At 39.0% G+C, this 14,261-nt stretch overlaps 1 protein-coding gene across 2 annotated transcripts in view; it reads right to left on the bottom strand.

Moving 5' to 3' along the window:
- Positions 1-14,261, bottom strand: part of LOC106488655 (sulfotransferase 6B1-like) — a 37,948-nt gene that overhangs the window by 7,870 nt on the left and 15,817 nt on the right. The window contains exons 1-3 of one of the 2 annotated variants that reach the window (XM_013947577.2): positions 4,799-4,865; positions 1,314-1,479; positions 279-463 (exon numbers count right to left, since the gene is read on the bottom strand). In XM_013947577.2, coding sequence (XP_013803031.1) covers positions 279-463; positions 1,314-1,458 — 330 coding nt within the window. In that variant the 5' untranslated portion in view covers positions 1,459-1,479; positions 4,799-4,865. Of the gene's footprint in view, positions 1-278; positions 464-1,313; positions 1,480-4,798; positions 4,866-14,261 lie in introns of those variants that run through there. The other variant, XM_013947578.1, reaches the window with a different exon arrangement.

The following is a 14,261-nucleotide window of genomic DNA, read 5'->3' on the forward strand; positions in this document are numbered from 1 at the left end:
TTTAATAGCTCACGCAAATCAGATTTACTACCTATGTTAGGCCCTGAAATATTAATGTTCTTCTAGCTAACCATCAATATTACTGCAGTTACACCTAGAAAAACTTAAATAAGTAGATTTATGACAGAATGAAAAAAAGCCAAATTTTCTCCAAAGCAAATTTTTAATTTGGTCCAAAGAACACTGAACATTTAAAAATGATTAAAGATCAACAAGATAAAATAGATGTCTAATAGATGCATAATATATCGTACTGCTTTTATATTTTTTTGCCTTACCTTGCATTTTTTATTCTTAAAGTTTGGGGGTAACATGTTGTAGTCTAAGTGTGTTGGGATGATTCTCTTTGATGAAAGTTTATTCAGTTCCTCCAGTCTGGAAATGTCTCCAAATTCAATGGGAGATGTTAGTGTAACTTGAGTAGTGTAAAGCTTTGTTATAACTCCTGCAAGCCAGTGAGTGCCTTCAGAAAATTATTTTGAAGCCAAAAACAAATAAAAACAAACAAAAAAAGAAAAGAAGGAAGATTTGTTACTGAAAAAATATATGGAACATGCAGTTTGCATTTGGAAACAGCTTGCTTGTTTATAAATGATACTTCTGAGCCTCCAGATTCAAGAAACTTTATATAATTGAATAATCCTTGACTCCAAATGTGTAAATACTGAAAAAATTAGGGCTGTAGCTGAAGTACGAAATAATTCTGTGAGAAGAGTTGAGTAATATTAATAACAAAGCAGTCTCTTTAGGCAAACTGTATAAAATTCAGGTAATTTGTCAGGAGGGGGTGGGGGTGGGCAGTTTATATTATTATTATCATTTATTTTAGAATAACCAGTTGGGGTTTTTTTTGTTATAGTAACTTGGGTCTATAGGTTTTGAAAAGTAGCTAACTCAGCTTGGTGTGTGTTTCTGTGTGTGAGTGAGGAGCAGGAAGAAGAAAGGAGAAATAAATAAATCTCCAGGCAAGAACCATACAAATAATTTAATACAACTCTGAGTTGCTCATAATTAACTACAGAAAGTCCTCAGGCAAATCTTTCAAGTATGGATTTTTCTTACAAGAAAGAGCTATCTATTTGATTTCCAATATGAAAACACCTGTGATTATACTAAATTACAGAATCAAAATTTAGATAAATGACTTGTATTTCTGTAATTTTAACACTTAATAACTGAATAATACATCCACATATTCAAATGTCCTTCTCTGTCTCCTGTACATAGACATTTTCCAACTAGGTTAAGCAGAGAACACTAAACAAACAATTAAAATTTATTGCAATTAACATCTATCTAAAAGTAGAACTTACCAGATTTTGGGTAGGAAACCAAAAGGACATCATCTTCTCTAGCATCAAAATTATCCAAGGATTTTAAAAGTTCTGGAGATGACCTGGTGGTAAAGGGAATCCCCTTAAACACATGAATGAGTTCTGCCTCACCAGGGCTGGACATGTTTGCTTAAGTCTCAGATTCCTGCAGATCAGATAATAGTGAAATGACAAGAGGATTTAGGAGTCTCTTCTAAGGCAGACAGTTTGAAGTGACAAAGAGACACTAGGCAATACAAACTGCATGCTTATATACTTTGCTACACACCATGGAGTCCTATCACATATTGATTTTTCCAGTTAGTTGTTAAAGAAAACTGAAATATTAGAGGTACCTTGATAAATGTCAGAAATGAACAGTCATGAAAAAATACATGCCATTTGTCATTTGATAGCTTTCCAGATAAAGAAATGAGATGATACTCAAGGTATTTTGATTGCAGAAAACAACAATTAAATATTCCCGTAAAAGATTATTAATATGATTATTTTATAAATTATACTTTGCTGCAAGCAGTTGCTGCTTCCAAAGAAAAAAGACTACATCCTGAAATACTTTTTTAAAAAAATACAAAAACAGTGTCTTCCTTTACATGTGTGAATGAAGTATTTTGGGGGTTTGTTTTACCAAATGTACAGCGGCCTGAATTTTCAAAAGTGCAAAGTGATTCTGAATGCTTCAGTGCTGTGATGTCAAGGGACTAAGTTTTTGAATATGTTTGAATTTCAGTCTGAGGCATCCTGGAAACAGAGGGAAAGAAGCACAATCAGTTTGTAAGCTGTCATATGTCTCCATAAAAGGAGTATGGGCAATAAAAATGGGAATTTTAGATAGATATTTCAAACTGGCTTCAATCCTGGATATTTCATGACTAGAAGTGGTTGAAGATTTTGAAATCTTTCTGCAGAAAATGCATATTCAAAACAAAAAACAAAACAAGAGAAAACAAAAGTTGCAAGCAGGGGAAGCTGGTTTTCAATTACTTACTTACTTGAAAAGTTTTTTTTTTTTTTTGAATCTGTGGAAATCACCATTTAGCATTTCTCAGACTGAAAGCTCCATTTCTGTTCAAAATGACCTGAAGAAATGTGAGTTCCTTACATTAAAATTAATAGCTCAGCTCTGAAGCAAAACATTTTGGAATGCTTAATGTTTTCAATTTTCATTTCAACAGCCCCAAATTATTTTTTTCAGGCTGGTGTGATTCCAAGACTTGCAGACTCTGTTTTTCATCTGAAATTGGGATTTTTTTTTTCCCTAAGTCTAAAAAAAAGTCCTGAGATTTCATGAGATAAGAAAACCATTTGTAAACTGAGCTTTACTCATGTTTACATTCTTTTCCTCAACCATCCAGTGGCTTCACTATTCCTGTTGAAAACCTCAAACAATCTGTTCAGCTGAGCTGCTACAATATATTCAACTCAACTTCAGGACCTATCTGCAAACCTTGTCTTAAAACAAGGCAGTACGGAAGGAATTTCCCAAGTTTAGTAAGGTTCCAGTTCTTGTTTTATCTTAAATAATAAATATCTTAAATAGTAACTTAGGTTTGGTCAAGGGAGCTGGCTGCCAAAAGTACCTCCCATGACCCATGATAAGAAGTTAATGATTGGAGATGTCCTTCCAACAAACTCCTGACGCTGAGCCAGTTTACTGACAAGGAATAAGGACAGTTACCTGCTTCTGTGCTTGCTTCCTTCTAATTCAATATCCAGAAAAGTCAGCCCAGTAGGACTGATTCTTTTTCTTTCTTTTCTTTGCAATATTGCTAGCCTACCAGGTAAAAAGCAGTGAAGTCTGCAGGCCTAGATGTCCTTGTCTGTGTTGCCAATAAAGCTGCTCTTAAGCAGTTACCACCTGCAAACTTTGTCCTGTGTCATCAGAAAATGCTGAGTTCCAGTTATGCAGGGCCAGGTGGGTATCAAAATCATGGAAAATACTCTCTGGAGACATGTTCCCCATCACTAAGGATGAGGGGAGATCCTTCCAGGGGGTACTCAAGTGAGGCAATCTTTGGGGAGATCTCTTAGAAGCTGCTTTGAACATGCATTTGTATTTCCAAGGAAGCTGGAGCATTAGATGGTGTATAGCCTCTGCATAAGTTCTCCAGCCTTTTATCTGGGAAAACAGAGGGTACAAGAAACACTTGGATGCCAACATTCAGGCAGGATTTTGAGTCACTCAGTGGTGAGGAGTTCAACATTTTTCTCTTGCTCACAGCTTTGAAGACCTAAGCCATTGCTTCAGTTTAGGGTCCAAATCCTTAAAAATCTCTCCTCAGTCAGCAGATTTTGCTTTGTGTATTTTAGATGTATAAAGTATGTTTGGAGGCATAAAGACTCCTGTTTCTGTGCTGTTTTGAGCTTTTGCATTAGTCTGAATATAAAGATTTATAAGGTCATCATTCCAGCCATATGCATTTAGTATAGGTTAATAAAACCATATTACCTTGTCTTAGCAAAAAAAGGTCATGGGTAAAATATGTTGTATATTTGCCCTGCCTGTTCCCTTTCATTTCTTCATATATTTCTATTGCATTTTGAGTCAGCACATTTGCCTAATCTAATCACTTGGAGCTTAATTAATCATCCACAATTGAAATGCCAAGGTGTAAAACAGAAGCAACAGTAGCAAGGCAAATTCCAGTTCTCTTACTCATCTCAATTACTTTTGATACCAGCTCCCGTTGTCAGCATGCATGATGGAAATTCAGAGTAATTACACTGAAATAGGTCTTCCTTCTTAAACGCTGCCTATATTTGGAATATAGGGCCTACTGCTGAAAGTGTACAGTGTCCTGAATTGTGATGACTTAAGGAAAAAGAGGATAATCAGTGCCTTACAGAACTGGATTCAGACTTACGTTTTTTAGGTTAGCCTAATACAAAGAGAACACAGGTTTAAAGAATGCTATATTTAATCCTGCATGCAACTTTAATTTCCTCCATTGTCTGTATTACAACACTGGCTTCAATATTTCCATATGTAGAATCCAACTGACACATGTTGAACCAGATGAACACATGCAAGGAGAGCTAAAAACTGAAGAACTTTCATATCTGTTACACAAATCTCTGCCAGATGCTCTGAGGAGCTTCTCACAATTGCAGGTTGTCTTTGGCTTGTTCTCTGGCCCTGCTGTCAGTGTTGGTGGAGCATACATTTTGCCAGCAAGTTTCACATATACTCGCCAGCAGGAAAGCATTGTTAAATCTGGAATTTGGGGTCTCCTTCTGTTCTGAGGAAAATACAAGTTGGTGGCTGGACACTAGACTACTGGCCCCCTTCAGTCCAGCTCCTTCTGCCTCTGTGTCAGACTTCCTTACCTTCTCCCATCTGGTGAGTGACCTCCTTCTGCTACCTTAAATGACTCCCAAAATTTGTTCTGCACCTGTCTCTACCCTGCCACTTCTCTACGACTTCAGGATCACCATTCTCTTCTCCATATGGTTAAAGACAGTACCATGTACATCTTCATGCACTGAAGATTTCTCAGCTGAGGCCAGTCACAATATTCCTCCCATCCGTACCCATCTCAGGTAGCAAGCACTAAAAGGAAGAGAGAAATTATGGAAAATATGCAGGTAAAATCACACATATCAGTTATACAAGCCAGAATTTCAATGTACATCCACAGGTTTCTGAATGTTTTTTATTAGCACTGTCAAACAACAATTTTGTCATTTTTTTAAAATGTCCTAAGGCCATATGACATTTTAATCTTGTCATATTTGACTAATGAATGGAGAGGTAAAACTGACACTGTCACTCAGTTGGTTTTGTTGCTCTAATTCTCTACCAGATGCACCAGTCACCTGAAATTAGGAAGTTTTGTCGGTACAGATGGTCCCTGTGTGCCTGTGTAAAATCTGCCTACAGCCTCAGCAATGATGATGGCAGAGTGAAATCTTCCAGGAATATTTCAGTGCAGAAGACTGAACACAGCTGCTGCTACACTGCATGCAAGACTATCTCCAATACAGAATTACAGCCAGGAAATCGCCCGTTAGGGATGTGATGTGCTGTCCCTGCCATATCTCTGTACCTCCCCAAGGATCTGAACCCCACAGCCCCTCCTGTAGGGATCATTCCTTCCAACCTTTGCTTTTCCATATAGCAGAACTGCAATGATTTTGATCTCTGCTTATTTTAACGCTGCAGCGTAAGTGTCTCTCTTAAGTTTGCCACCAATGAGAATTTAATAGAAACAGCTGTAAAATCCTAAATACTGCTTGAGTGCTCAAACTGATCAGGAAATTAGGGCACTTTGGTGTCCAGCTGTTAGCAGTTTAGGAACATAACCTCAGATGCCTTTCTTAAAGAAGCACTTTGTTACAAGGTGGACACAGGGCTGTCCACAACATATCAGGCCTTGGCTAAGCTGCTGTTAGTGTCTGTCTGTGTGCTCTGAGCCGGTCCCAGCTGTCAGGCGTCATGCCTTAGCCAAAACCATGTCACGGAGGGGACACGTCGCTTCGCATTTCCAACAGCAGCAGCAGCTCGACCCGGATGTCAGCAGCTCAACCTGGAGGTCTTCTGGCACTGCCTGGACCTCTGTATGCAGGCAGGGAGGGCTGCCTGCTTTGTGCCATAGTCCAGCACTAATTGTGAGCTATGATTTAACAGCTCTGATTGCAGATTTCCTAGCTGTTGTTATCTGCAGTGGCTACGCCTGCATTTAGGCACCCTGTAAAGAAGGTCAACAGTCTATGCCTAGTCACTGCTTTTATGGCATATGAGATTGTGAAGTTGTCCTCTTTTGATCTCTTTCACAACTAAATGTTGCCTGACACCGTTTTGTGCCAGATCCACAACTGATACAAATAATCGTAACAGCCCTGTGGCAGCCAGCTGGGCTGTGCTGCCCTGAAGAGCTGGCAGGCAAATGGCACGGGCAGAGGTGGCTCCTCCTGTGCCAGCTCCTGCTCTGCAGCACCAAGGGATGTCTTTACTGCGCCAACACATGCAAAACAAAAATACGGGGGGAGGATGGAGAAAGAGCCACACAAAGCAAGATTTTACCCTTCACTGGGGGGAAAAAAAGACCAGGCTGTGCGCACGCAGAAGGGCTGCGCCTGGCAAGTTCTTGTGGAGGCAAGGTGGCCTGCAGTTCCCACTGTGAGCAGGCAGGCCTGGGAGGCCAGGTTGCTACTGGTCTTTGTCTTGCACTTATCTTTCTTTCCATAGAAAATGTGCTTGCTGATTGGAGTAGGATTCAATAAAAGAAACTGCTGACTCACCCCACTGTTAGATCCATGGGTTTTTCACGTGTAACTGTTTTTTTTCACTCTGTATAGGTTTTTTCACCCTGTGTAACTGCCAGTTCATAGGTACCGAGCTTTGACCTGATAGCCAGCATAACTGCTAGTCACTTTGGGACAGACCAAAACAATTGCAAAGTGCAAGCAAAAGTTACTTGGCTCCTTCTTATAATACTTTTCTGTCATTTGGAATAGGATCAGAAATCAGAAAGGAGGCCAGATCCAGACTGTATAAATGAAATATATATTTAGTACTGACTTTCTTCTTTCATGTCCTGCAGTAGCTTGTCTAATATTCTGCAAGCTTTAAGATTGGTCTTCTGTTCTTATGAGTTTTTCTTCTACATTCTTATGTTATATGAATTACTTGAACATAGACTTTTTACACAGGAAAGCTTTTTTTACTTTTTTCTTTAAGTAAAGAATTCCTACTGTGCTATATTACCCTAGCTGCCAAGTCAGAAGGTGGTCCAGAACAAAGGAAGAACGGATCAGTCATTCTCTAACACATAGTATTTTCAGTCTTAATATTGAAAGCAGGGAAAAAAAGAAAAAAAACCCACCTTTTTGTTGGACTAAGGGAAGCTTTTAGAACAGCTTTACAGCTGCCCAAATCATTTCCTGACAGTGAGCAGAACTTGTAACTCTTTCCTCCCATCATGTGAAATAAAATTTTGTTTTATAGGTTTGAAGGTACAAACAGCTCCTTCAGATCCCATAGGCTAAAGACATGTCTAGCACATCATACAGGTTCATCCAGTTGCACCTGGTCAGATCTCAACAGTCTATTGCACTCAGGCATATTTTACATCTTAGCCTTGTTTGAAGTCTTCAGAATAACAGAGTAGTCATTTCTTTCTCAGTATATGTTCATGACCACTGTTACATCTGTGCCTTATCACTAATTTGACTTTGAGGGGAACCTTAGTGCAAAAAAAAATGAAAAGGAATTTTTCCAAGTGTGAATGACCAAGAATCAATCTAAATTGTTTTTGTGGGAGGTTCTGAATTATAAATGGTTGAAGAAGCTTCAGCTTACCTGAATTTTCCATCGACACCATCACCTAAGAGCAATCTGAAAAGAACCAAGTATTGTTTCTTTTCAACACAATGCAGAAGACCAAATGGGTTCAAATCTCTGGTTTTGATTTCCATTACAACATTCCCACAAAGCAGGGGCAAAGAAGAGGAAGTTCTGGTGACACAGGCAGCAGAGCTCTGAGGGCTGATTTCTGAGGTCTCGAGCTGAATCACTGCAGCGCACAGATATCCTAGGTGTGATCAGAATCCCGCTGTGCTAATACTTTGCAGAAACTGAGTCCTGAAGTAGTCTGCCTGTGCTCCCAAGTGCTTACAGGCTATGTTAGGACTGCCCCAAAGCTCATGAAGCTGTGGAAGGCAAGCTGATCTTAGCCAGTCTACTTTCTTGCTGAGCTGATGTGAGCATGGCTCTCTAAGAGATACCTGAAATTGGGTAGGGATATGGGGCTGAATCCAACCAATAAACCAGCAGGTGAGCAGCTCTTGTCTAGCTATTAGATTCTGCTTATGTATATATTTATTAATCATATTTGTTGGATACATACATACTAATTGCAGTAACTATTTTATGCATTCAAGTTGCTGCAACTTCTTCCCTCAAAAGTGAAGAGAAGAAAGATCATCTATATTCCCGCTTCTACCTGCTTACTGGGTATGGAGTGTCTTCCTGGTATGTTGGAGGCCTATGCACAGCCCATCCTTAGCAGTTGCACAGATCTGCTGCGTAAGTCACCAAGACAATCCAAGCAAGCCCTCAGAGGTATTGGAAGAAGAAAAGTGTGGATATGGATTTTACTCAGATATGAATATGAGTAAACAGCATATCCTTTGGTAATGAACCACATACTGGGCTGCATAAGTGAGAGTGTAGCCATCAGGCCAAGGAAAGCAATTATTCCCCTCTGTTCAGGACTTCTGAGGCTACATTTGGAGTACTGTGTCCAGTTTTGGATTGGCCAGTGTAAGAGAGATATTGGCAAACTGGAGCCAGTCCAGCAGACAGCTACTGAGTTGGTCAGGGGCTAGAGCACATGATGTACAAGGAGAGGCTGAGAAAGCTGGGTCTGTTTAGCCTGGAGAAGAAAAGGTGAAGGGGAGACCTTATTGCCGTCTGCAACTACCTAATGGGAACTTACAGAGAAGATGGAGCCAAACTCTTCTCGGCACAGCAGAAGGACATGCAGCAATGATCACAAGCTGCAACTAGGGAGATCCCAGTCAGATCTTAGGAAAACTTTTTCACCAGGAGGGTGGTCAAATGTTGGAACAGGTTGCCCAGAGATGTTGTGAAATATCCATCCTTGAAGTTATTCAAAACTAGAATGGAAAAGGTCCTGAGCAAACTGACCTACCTTTGCAGTTAGTCTTGCTGTGAGCAGGGGTTGGAATAGATGCTCTCCTAAGTTTTCTTCCAACCTAAATTGTTCTATCAGTCTGTATTTTAAAATCAAATGGTAAGGCCACCATTCAATCACAATCCTCATTTGTGCAAATCTGAAGTAGAAAGTTCTTTAGATGAACATTTTCTTGATGTGTGTAATGTAGATAGCAAGAACTGCATGAAAATATAAAACTTGAGTAAAAAAATTGTGAAGTTAAGATACTAACATACAGCTCAATGGGACCTGGGAGTAACTGCCAGTGCAGGACTTTATCTTTTTCAGACAGATCTAAAATGCAAAATTTCTGCCTAAATAAGAAATGCAAGAACAGCCACACTAAATCCAATCAGTGGTCCACCTAGGCCAGTGTTTTTTGTCTTCATTATTGACTACTTTTCTCTGCAATTGATGAAGGTACCAGATAATCCCAAAAGTGAACTGATGCCGACTGGAGGCATCTTCCTTATCACCTTAACAAGTAATTGTTTTCTATCCTGAAAATGTTGGTTAAGACCTCCAAGATCTTTGTAACCTCTAGACTATAACTGAGGAATCATATATTATATGTAACCACATCACAAAAGTCATGGTCTAACTTAACTGAAATAGAGCTGCCCATGTTTTACATGGCTAAAAGATTAGGGTCTGATCCAAAGACTGATAACCTTTGAAGACTGCTGGGCCAACAACCACATCAATATTAACATTTGTGGAGCCATACTTAGACATCCTAAATGTAATCCAGATCCCTAGGCCTAATATTTCCCATTGGCTGGATCTCCATTTTCAGAGTTACCTTGACATTAGATATATTAGGTTCAGTGATTAAGGTGTAATCTGGCCTGATCTATTAGTCTTTTTTTTTTCTATTTGCTGACTCACTAGGTTCCACATTACAACAGTGCCTACCCAGCTTCAGTACTTTCCATTCACAACAACAAACTATTAATTGATTGAGAGCATAATTTTTTCAGGTGAACTTTAATCAACAAACTTTTTCAGAATTCTCTCATGCTGTCAGCTTAGTATCAACTTCATGAGGTATTTCATTTTTCTCCAAAGAGAAGCAAATGTTTCTGAAGATCAACAGGTTAAATGCCAAATTGAGCAAATTAGTGCCAGCATTACAGATCTAGAATTCCAGCTGCTTTTCACAAAATTGTCCACAATTTCTTGCATTTTCAGCTCCTTACTTCTTATACTAGTACCATTCTGTTTTTATTACACAAAAAGAAGAAAAAGTAGCTGTCTGAGTGATAAAAAAGAAAAGTTAATGAAAGAAAAAGAGCATGTAGTTTATTTCTGCATGATCAATTGCAGTCAATTTCCTAAAATGATCCTTAAAATAATATAAAATGAAATAGAGATAGCAAATACAAATATCAAAATCCAGACTCAAATTTCTCCAAAGGTTTCAAGCATATCCAGGATTTTGGGATGTTTCTGGCACAAAGCCATATATTTATTTAAAAAACATTCCTTCCTTTCTTTCATGCACATAACTCTGGGCCCAGCACTGTATTTCTTATTCAAAAAATGAGAAATATCATTGAGTTTAGTGAGAATGGTATGCATGGATGGAAGAATCTGGATTTTTTTATTACTAGGTTTGACTGATGGGAAAAAAATTTTTTGGAGGAAGAAATAAAAATATGAAATGTTACCAGCTGCAAGAAGATCACTTTGCAACAGTTCTTGATTGCTGAATATAAAATGAAATAGTCATGTGTATGGCTTCTTTAAATCTGTGTGCAGAAGTCCAACCTGGCTTTAGAATGTGGAAATAGATACATGTAAATGTAATCTGGATTTTCTTTTAATCTTAAAATCAGAGAGGTTTTCAAATGCATATTTATGATTTGGCAAACATTTTACAAAGTTATTCGGTCTATTCCTTTTCCCTAGGCTTGTAAAATGATTTATCCTGCTGACAGTGAAAGATTTTAGCATGAGAAGTCTGCTCTTGTTGTCAGGTGCCAGAATAAACAGTGACTATATCACTCTCATTTATGAAGATATATTAAAATCTTCAGGCTATTTTGCAATTACTTCTGCTGCTCTTTTGGTGAAATGTAAAAGTGGATTGTAGCAGCAAAACAATGCAGCCAGCCAATATCCTGCACTTTAACACAGAATTAATGCTTATTAAAAGTCTAGAGTTGTATTTTTTGTGCTGGGCAGTGTGCCACTAATTAGTTTCAGATGAGTAGATAACATCTTTGATTGATTTGAATTAATTTCTAAATGACCACAAAATTAGATTCATAGTACTTACTTATTTACTTAGTCAACAGAAGCCATTTCTACCATAAAGGCATATTTCTACTGACCAGAAACCAACAGTAGTCAGTCTGATAGATACTCCCTCTGCCATAAAAATATAAATTAATGTGTGGCAAACGGTAATGCTTGAATGCAGTTCCTAATCTCTTTCAATTTTTAGCTCTAAATGCAAAGATCCTGGTTTTAGCTTATAATATAAATATTCAATTTCTTCAGTCTAAAATTCACAGAATTATAGTAAAATATCCTATTATCTTCTTAAATTGAGCAAATGAAGCACCTTCCTGTCATCTGAAGGTGCTACTAGTATGCAGATAGTGATTTATTTCCATAATCTAGCTTTACTGAAAAATAAGATGTAATATTGTGTGAATCTGCACATTAGCAGAATGTGAATATGTATGTTATGCACGTATTGTATCATTCCTTGAAGAGGACAAAATTAAGATTATTTATGCTGATGCTTCATTTTCTACTCCCAAAGGTTTGAATTTGACATTTGAAAGTCATCTGGCACCACTGAGAAACCTCCACTCTACAGTAGCATGGGATTTCTTGCATTAGTGAACTTCCCAGGCTATTATTACTTTCAACAGAAAATTTTTCCAAGAGTCTGTGACCATTCAGGTGGCGTTAACATGAAGATTCTTTACAAGGACTAGCCGGTGATGGCAGCTCTACTATAGTGCATCAACAGATTTGGGCTTCGCATTTCAATCTCAGTTTTACATGCAGAGCAGCGCAAGGAGCAGCAAACTGACTTGTCCAAGAGCCATCTAGTATGCCAGGGCCTTTTCCTTCAGCATGGGCCTTGTTCCCTCGCTGGGACAGGAGGAGACAGGTCGGTGCAAACAGACCTGAGTGCTGCAGTAGAGGCGTTTCTGCATCAGATCTGGTCTGCGCTGGCACAGTTTGCGTTGGTGACCACACAAGCCTAGCTCTAGCTGCGTATATCTATACAGATACAACCCTAGCTGATGCTCTCAGATCTTGACAGACATATCAGCAGGGATCTGGTAGCGGTATGCAGACTGGGGAAAATTGGCATTTGTCTCTTCTACACTAGTTTCACCTCAGCCAGTACTCCTTCTCCTTCCCCTGCCTTCAGCACTTCTGCCGCTCCTTTGTGGTTATGTGCCATTGAACTGTAAAATACTATATAAAAAAAAGGTATGCAAAAAGCAGGAAAAAGTTGATCCTCGCTAAGTGACTCTTCTTGCTGCTGTGTAGGTACATCACAGCTAGCAGTTTATTAGAGCACATTAAATCAGGCCCTTAATTGCTCCCACATTTCTCCTTCTGCTCACTCCACCTCTCTCCTCTGTTCTACCCATCTGAAAGATAAAAGGCCCCATACTCGTGTGTGAGGGAGGTAAAGAGGTGCAAGACCCACAGACAAATAACAAAATTATAGATTGTATGGAGGTCTGAGAGAGGTGTTCAAGATCCAGAGGCAAAGTCCTCCAGACTCTAGTTTATTTACATACAAGCAAATCCAGAGTATGTGAAGGCCCTCCCCAGCCTCTCGGCCAATTTCCTGCAGGCTGTGGGCTTCTCCAGACACCATCACATATGCTGTGGGCAATGAAAATGGGTAGATTTGGGGAGTATTATCAAAATCAGGAGAATAAGAAACATCGGCTAAAGACTTTGTTTCATTTTTTAAAACTACAACATTATATCGAAGAAGCCCCTAGTTTAAAAGACCCCGTTTTTGGCTCAATACCTTTACCCTACAATCCATTAATAGCCAAGCAGATTTTAAGAGAATGACGAATAGAAAACCACTTAAAATTAACCTTTAAATTTTCTTCTCGCCGTGCACTGATAACATAAGTGATGCGCCACTGTGATATACAGGGTCCTGGGCAGAATGATTTTGTGCTTGAAAGGAACAAGACACTTTCAGGACCTGCTTCACATCCAGTACCTGAGCCCTGTGTGCTGGGTTAATTATTTAGCGTGTTTCACGCACATGCTGGCATGCCCAGTAAACAAGTCAGACCAAGTCATAGGAAGGTCTTAAATGCATCTGCAATCTGGTGAATGATTTGCCATTGCTGGATATATTGATAAACCAAAACTGAGAGCAGTCACATGGCAACACAAATAACAAGATATTTGCAGTCGTGATGGCTTTAGGAGTTACTGGATCACCGAATCCGCAGCCCACTAACAATACAATCATTTGCAGTATCTGTAATGCACTAGACAAACAGCCAAAATTACTATCAGGAAAATGTTTGCAACATGGGGCGGGAGGGGAAACCACAAAATCCTCCAAATAGATCAGATTCTCATTCTGAACACCATTACACCTGCTGGGACAAATTCTCCTCTCACGTCTGCTTCTGCAACCTTATTATCTTCTCTTGGCCCATTATGTTTAAACAAACCAAAGGAAAAATGGGAGGTAAGATGAGCATCTAAGCAACACTATTTCTATGAATTTGCCACAGGTCTCATATTAAATTAGTTTCTCTAGGATGCTGCAACTGCTACCTAGAAGATCAATCCCTTGATTTTCATTAGATTTGACAGCTATAAATGCTTCTAGATGCAGAGTCTGGCAGGCTTAGATTAGTCTCCTTACAAGTGAAACATCACACACATCAGTGTAGGCTTAGGATAATTGCCCTAGTCAGCATCTACAGAGAGCTAAGAAAAAAATATTTCACATTTTGGTAAGTACGCGTATTTGAAAAAGAAGAGATAGAAAATTAAATCTTGGAAAGTAAATACAAATATCTAAGTTACTACTCCTGGCATAACAGAACAAAAACACGCCACAGTGTGATCAGACTCAGAAGCCCAGATTCCTTGCTCTTGGAAGTTATTCTGTTGGAATTTGTCTGTTTATTTGGGGGTGGAGCATTGTTTGTTTTCTTGCTGCTCTCATATACTGTACAATAAAACCTTTTTGAAAGGCCTATCGATCAACTGTACTGGGCAGATTTCC

Source organism: Apteryx mantelli, chromosome 1, assembly GCF_036417845.1.
Source record: "Apteryx mantelli isolate bAptMan1 chromosome 1, bAptMan1.hap1, whole genome shotgun sequence".
In the NCBI taxonomy this organism is placed as follows: Eukaryota; Metazoa; Chordata; class Aves; order Apterygiformes; family Apterygidae; genus Apteryx; species Apteryx mantelli.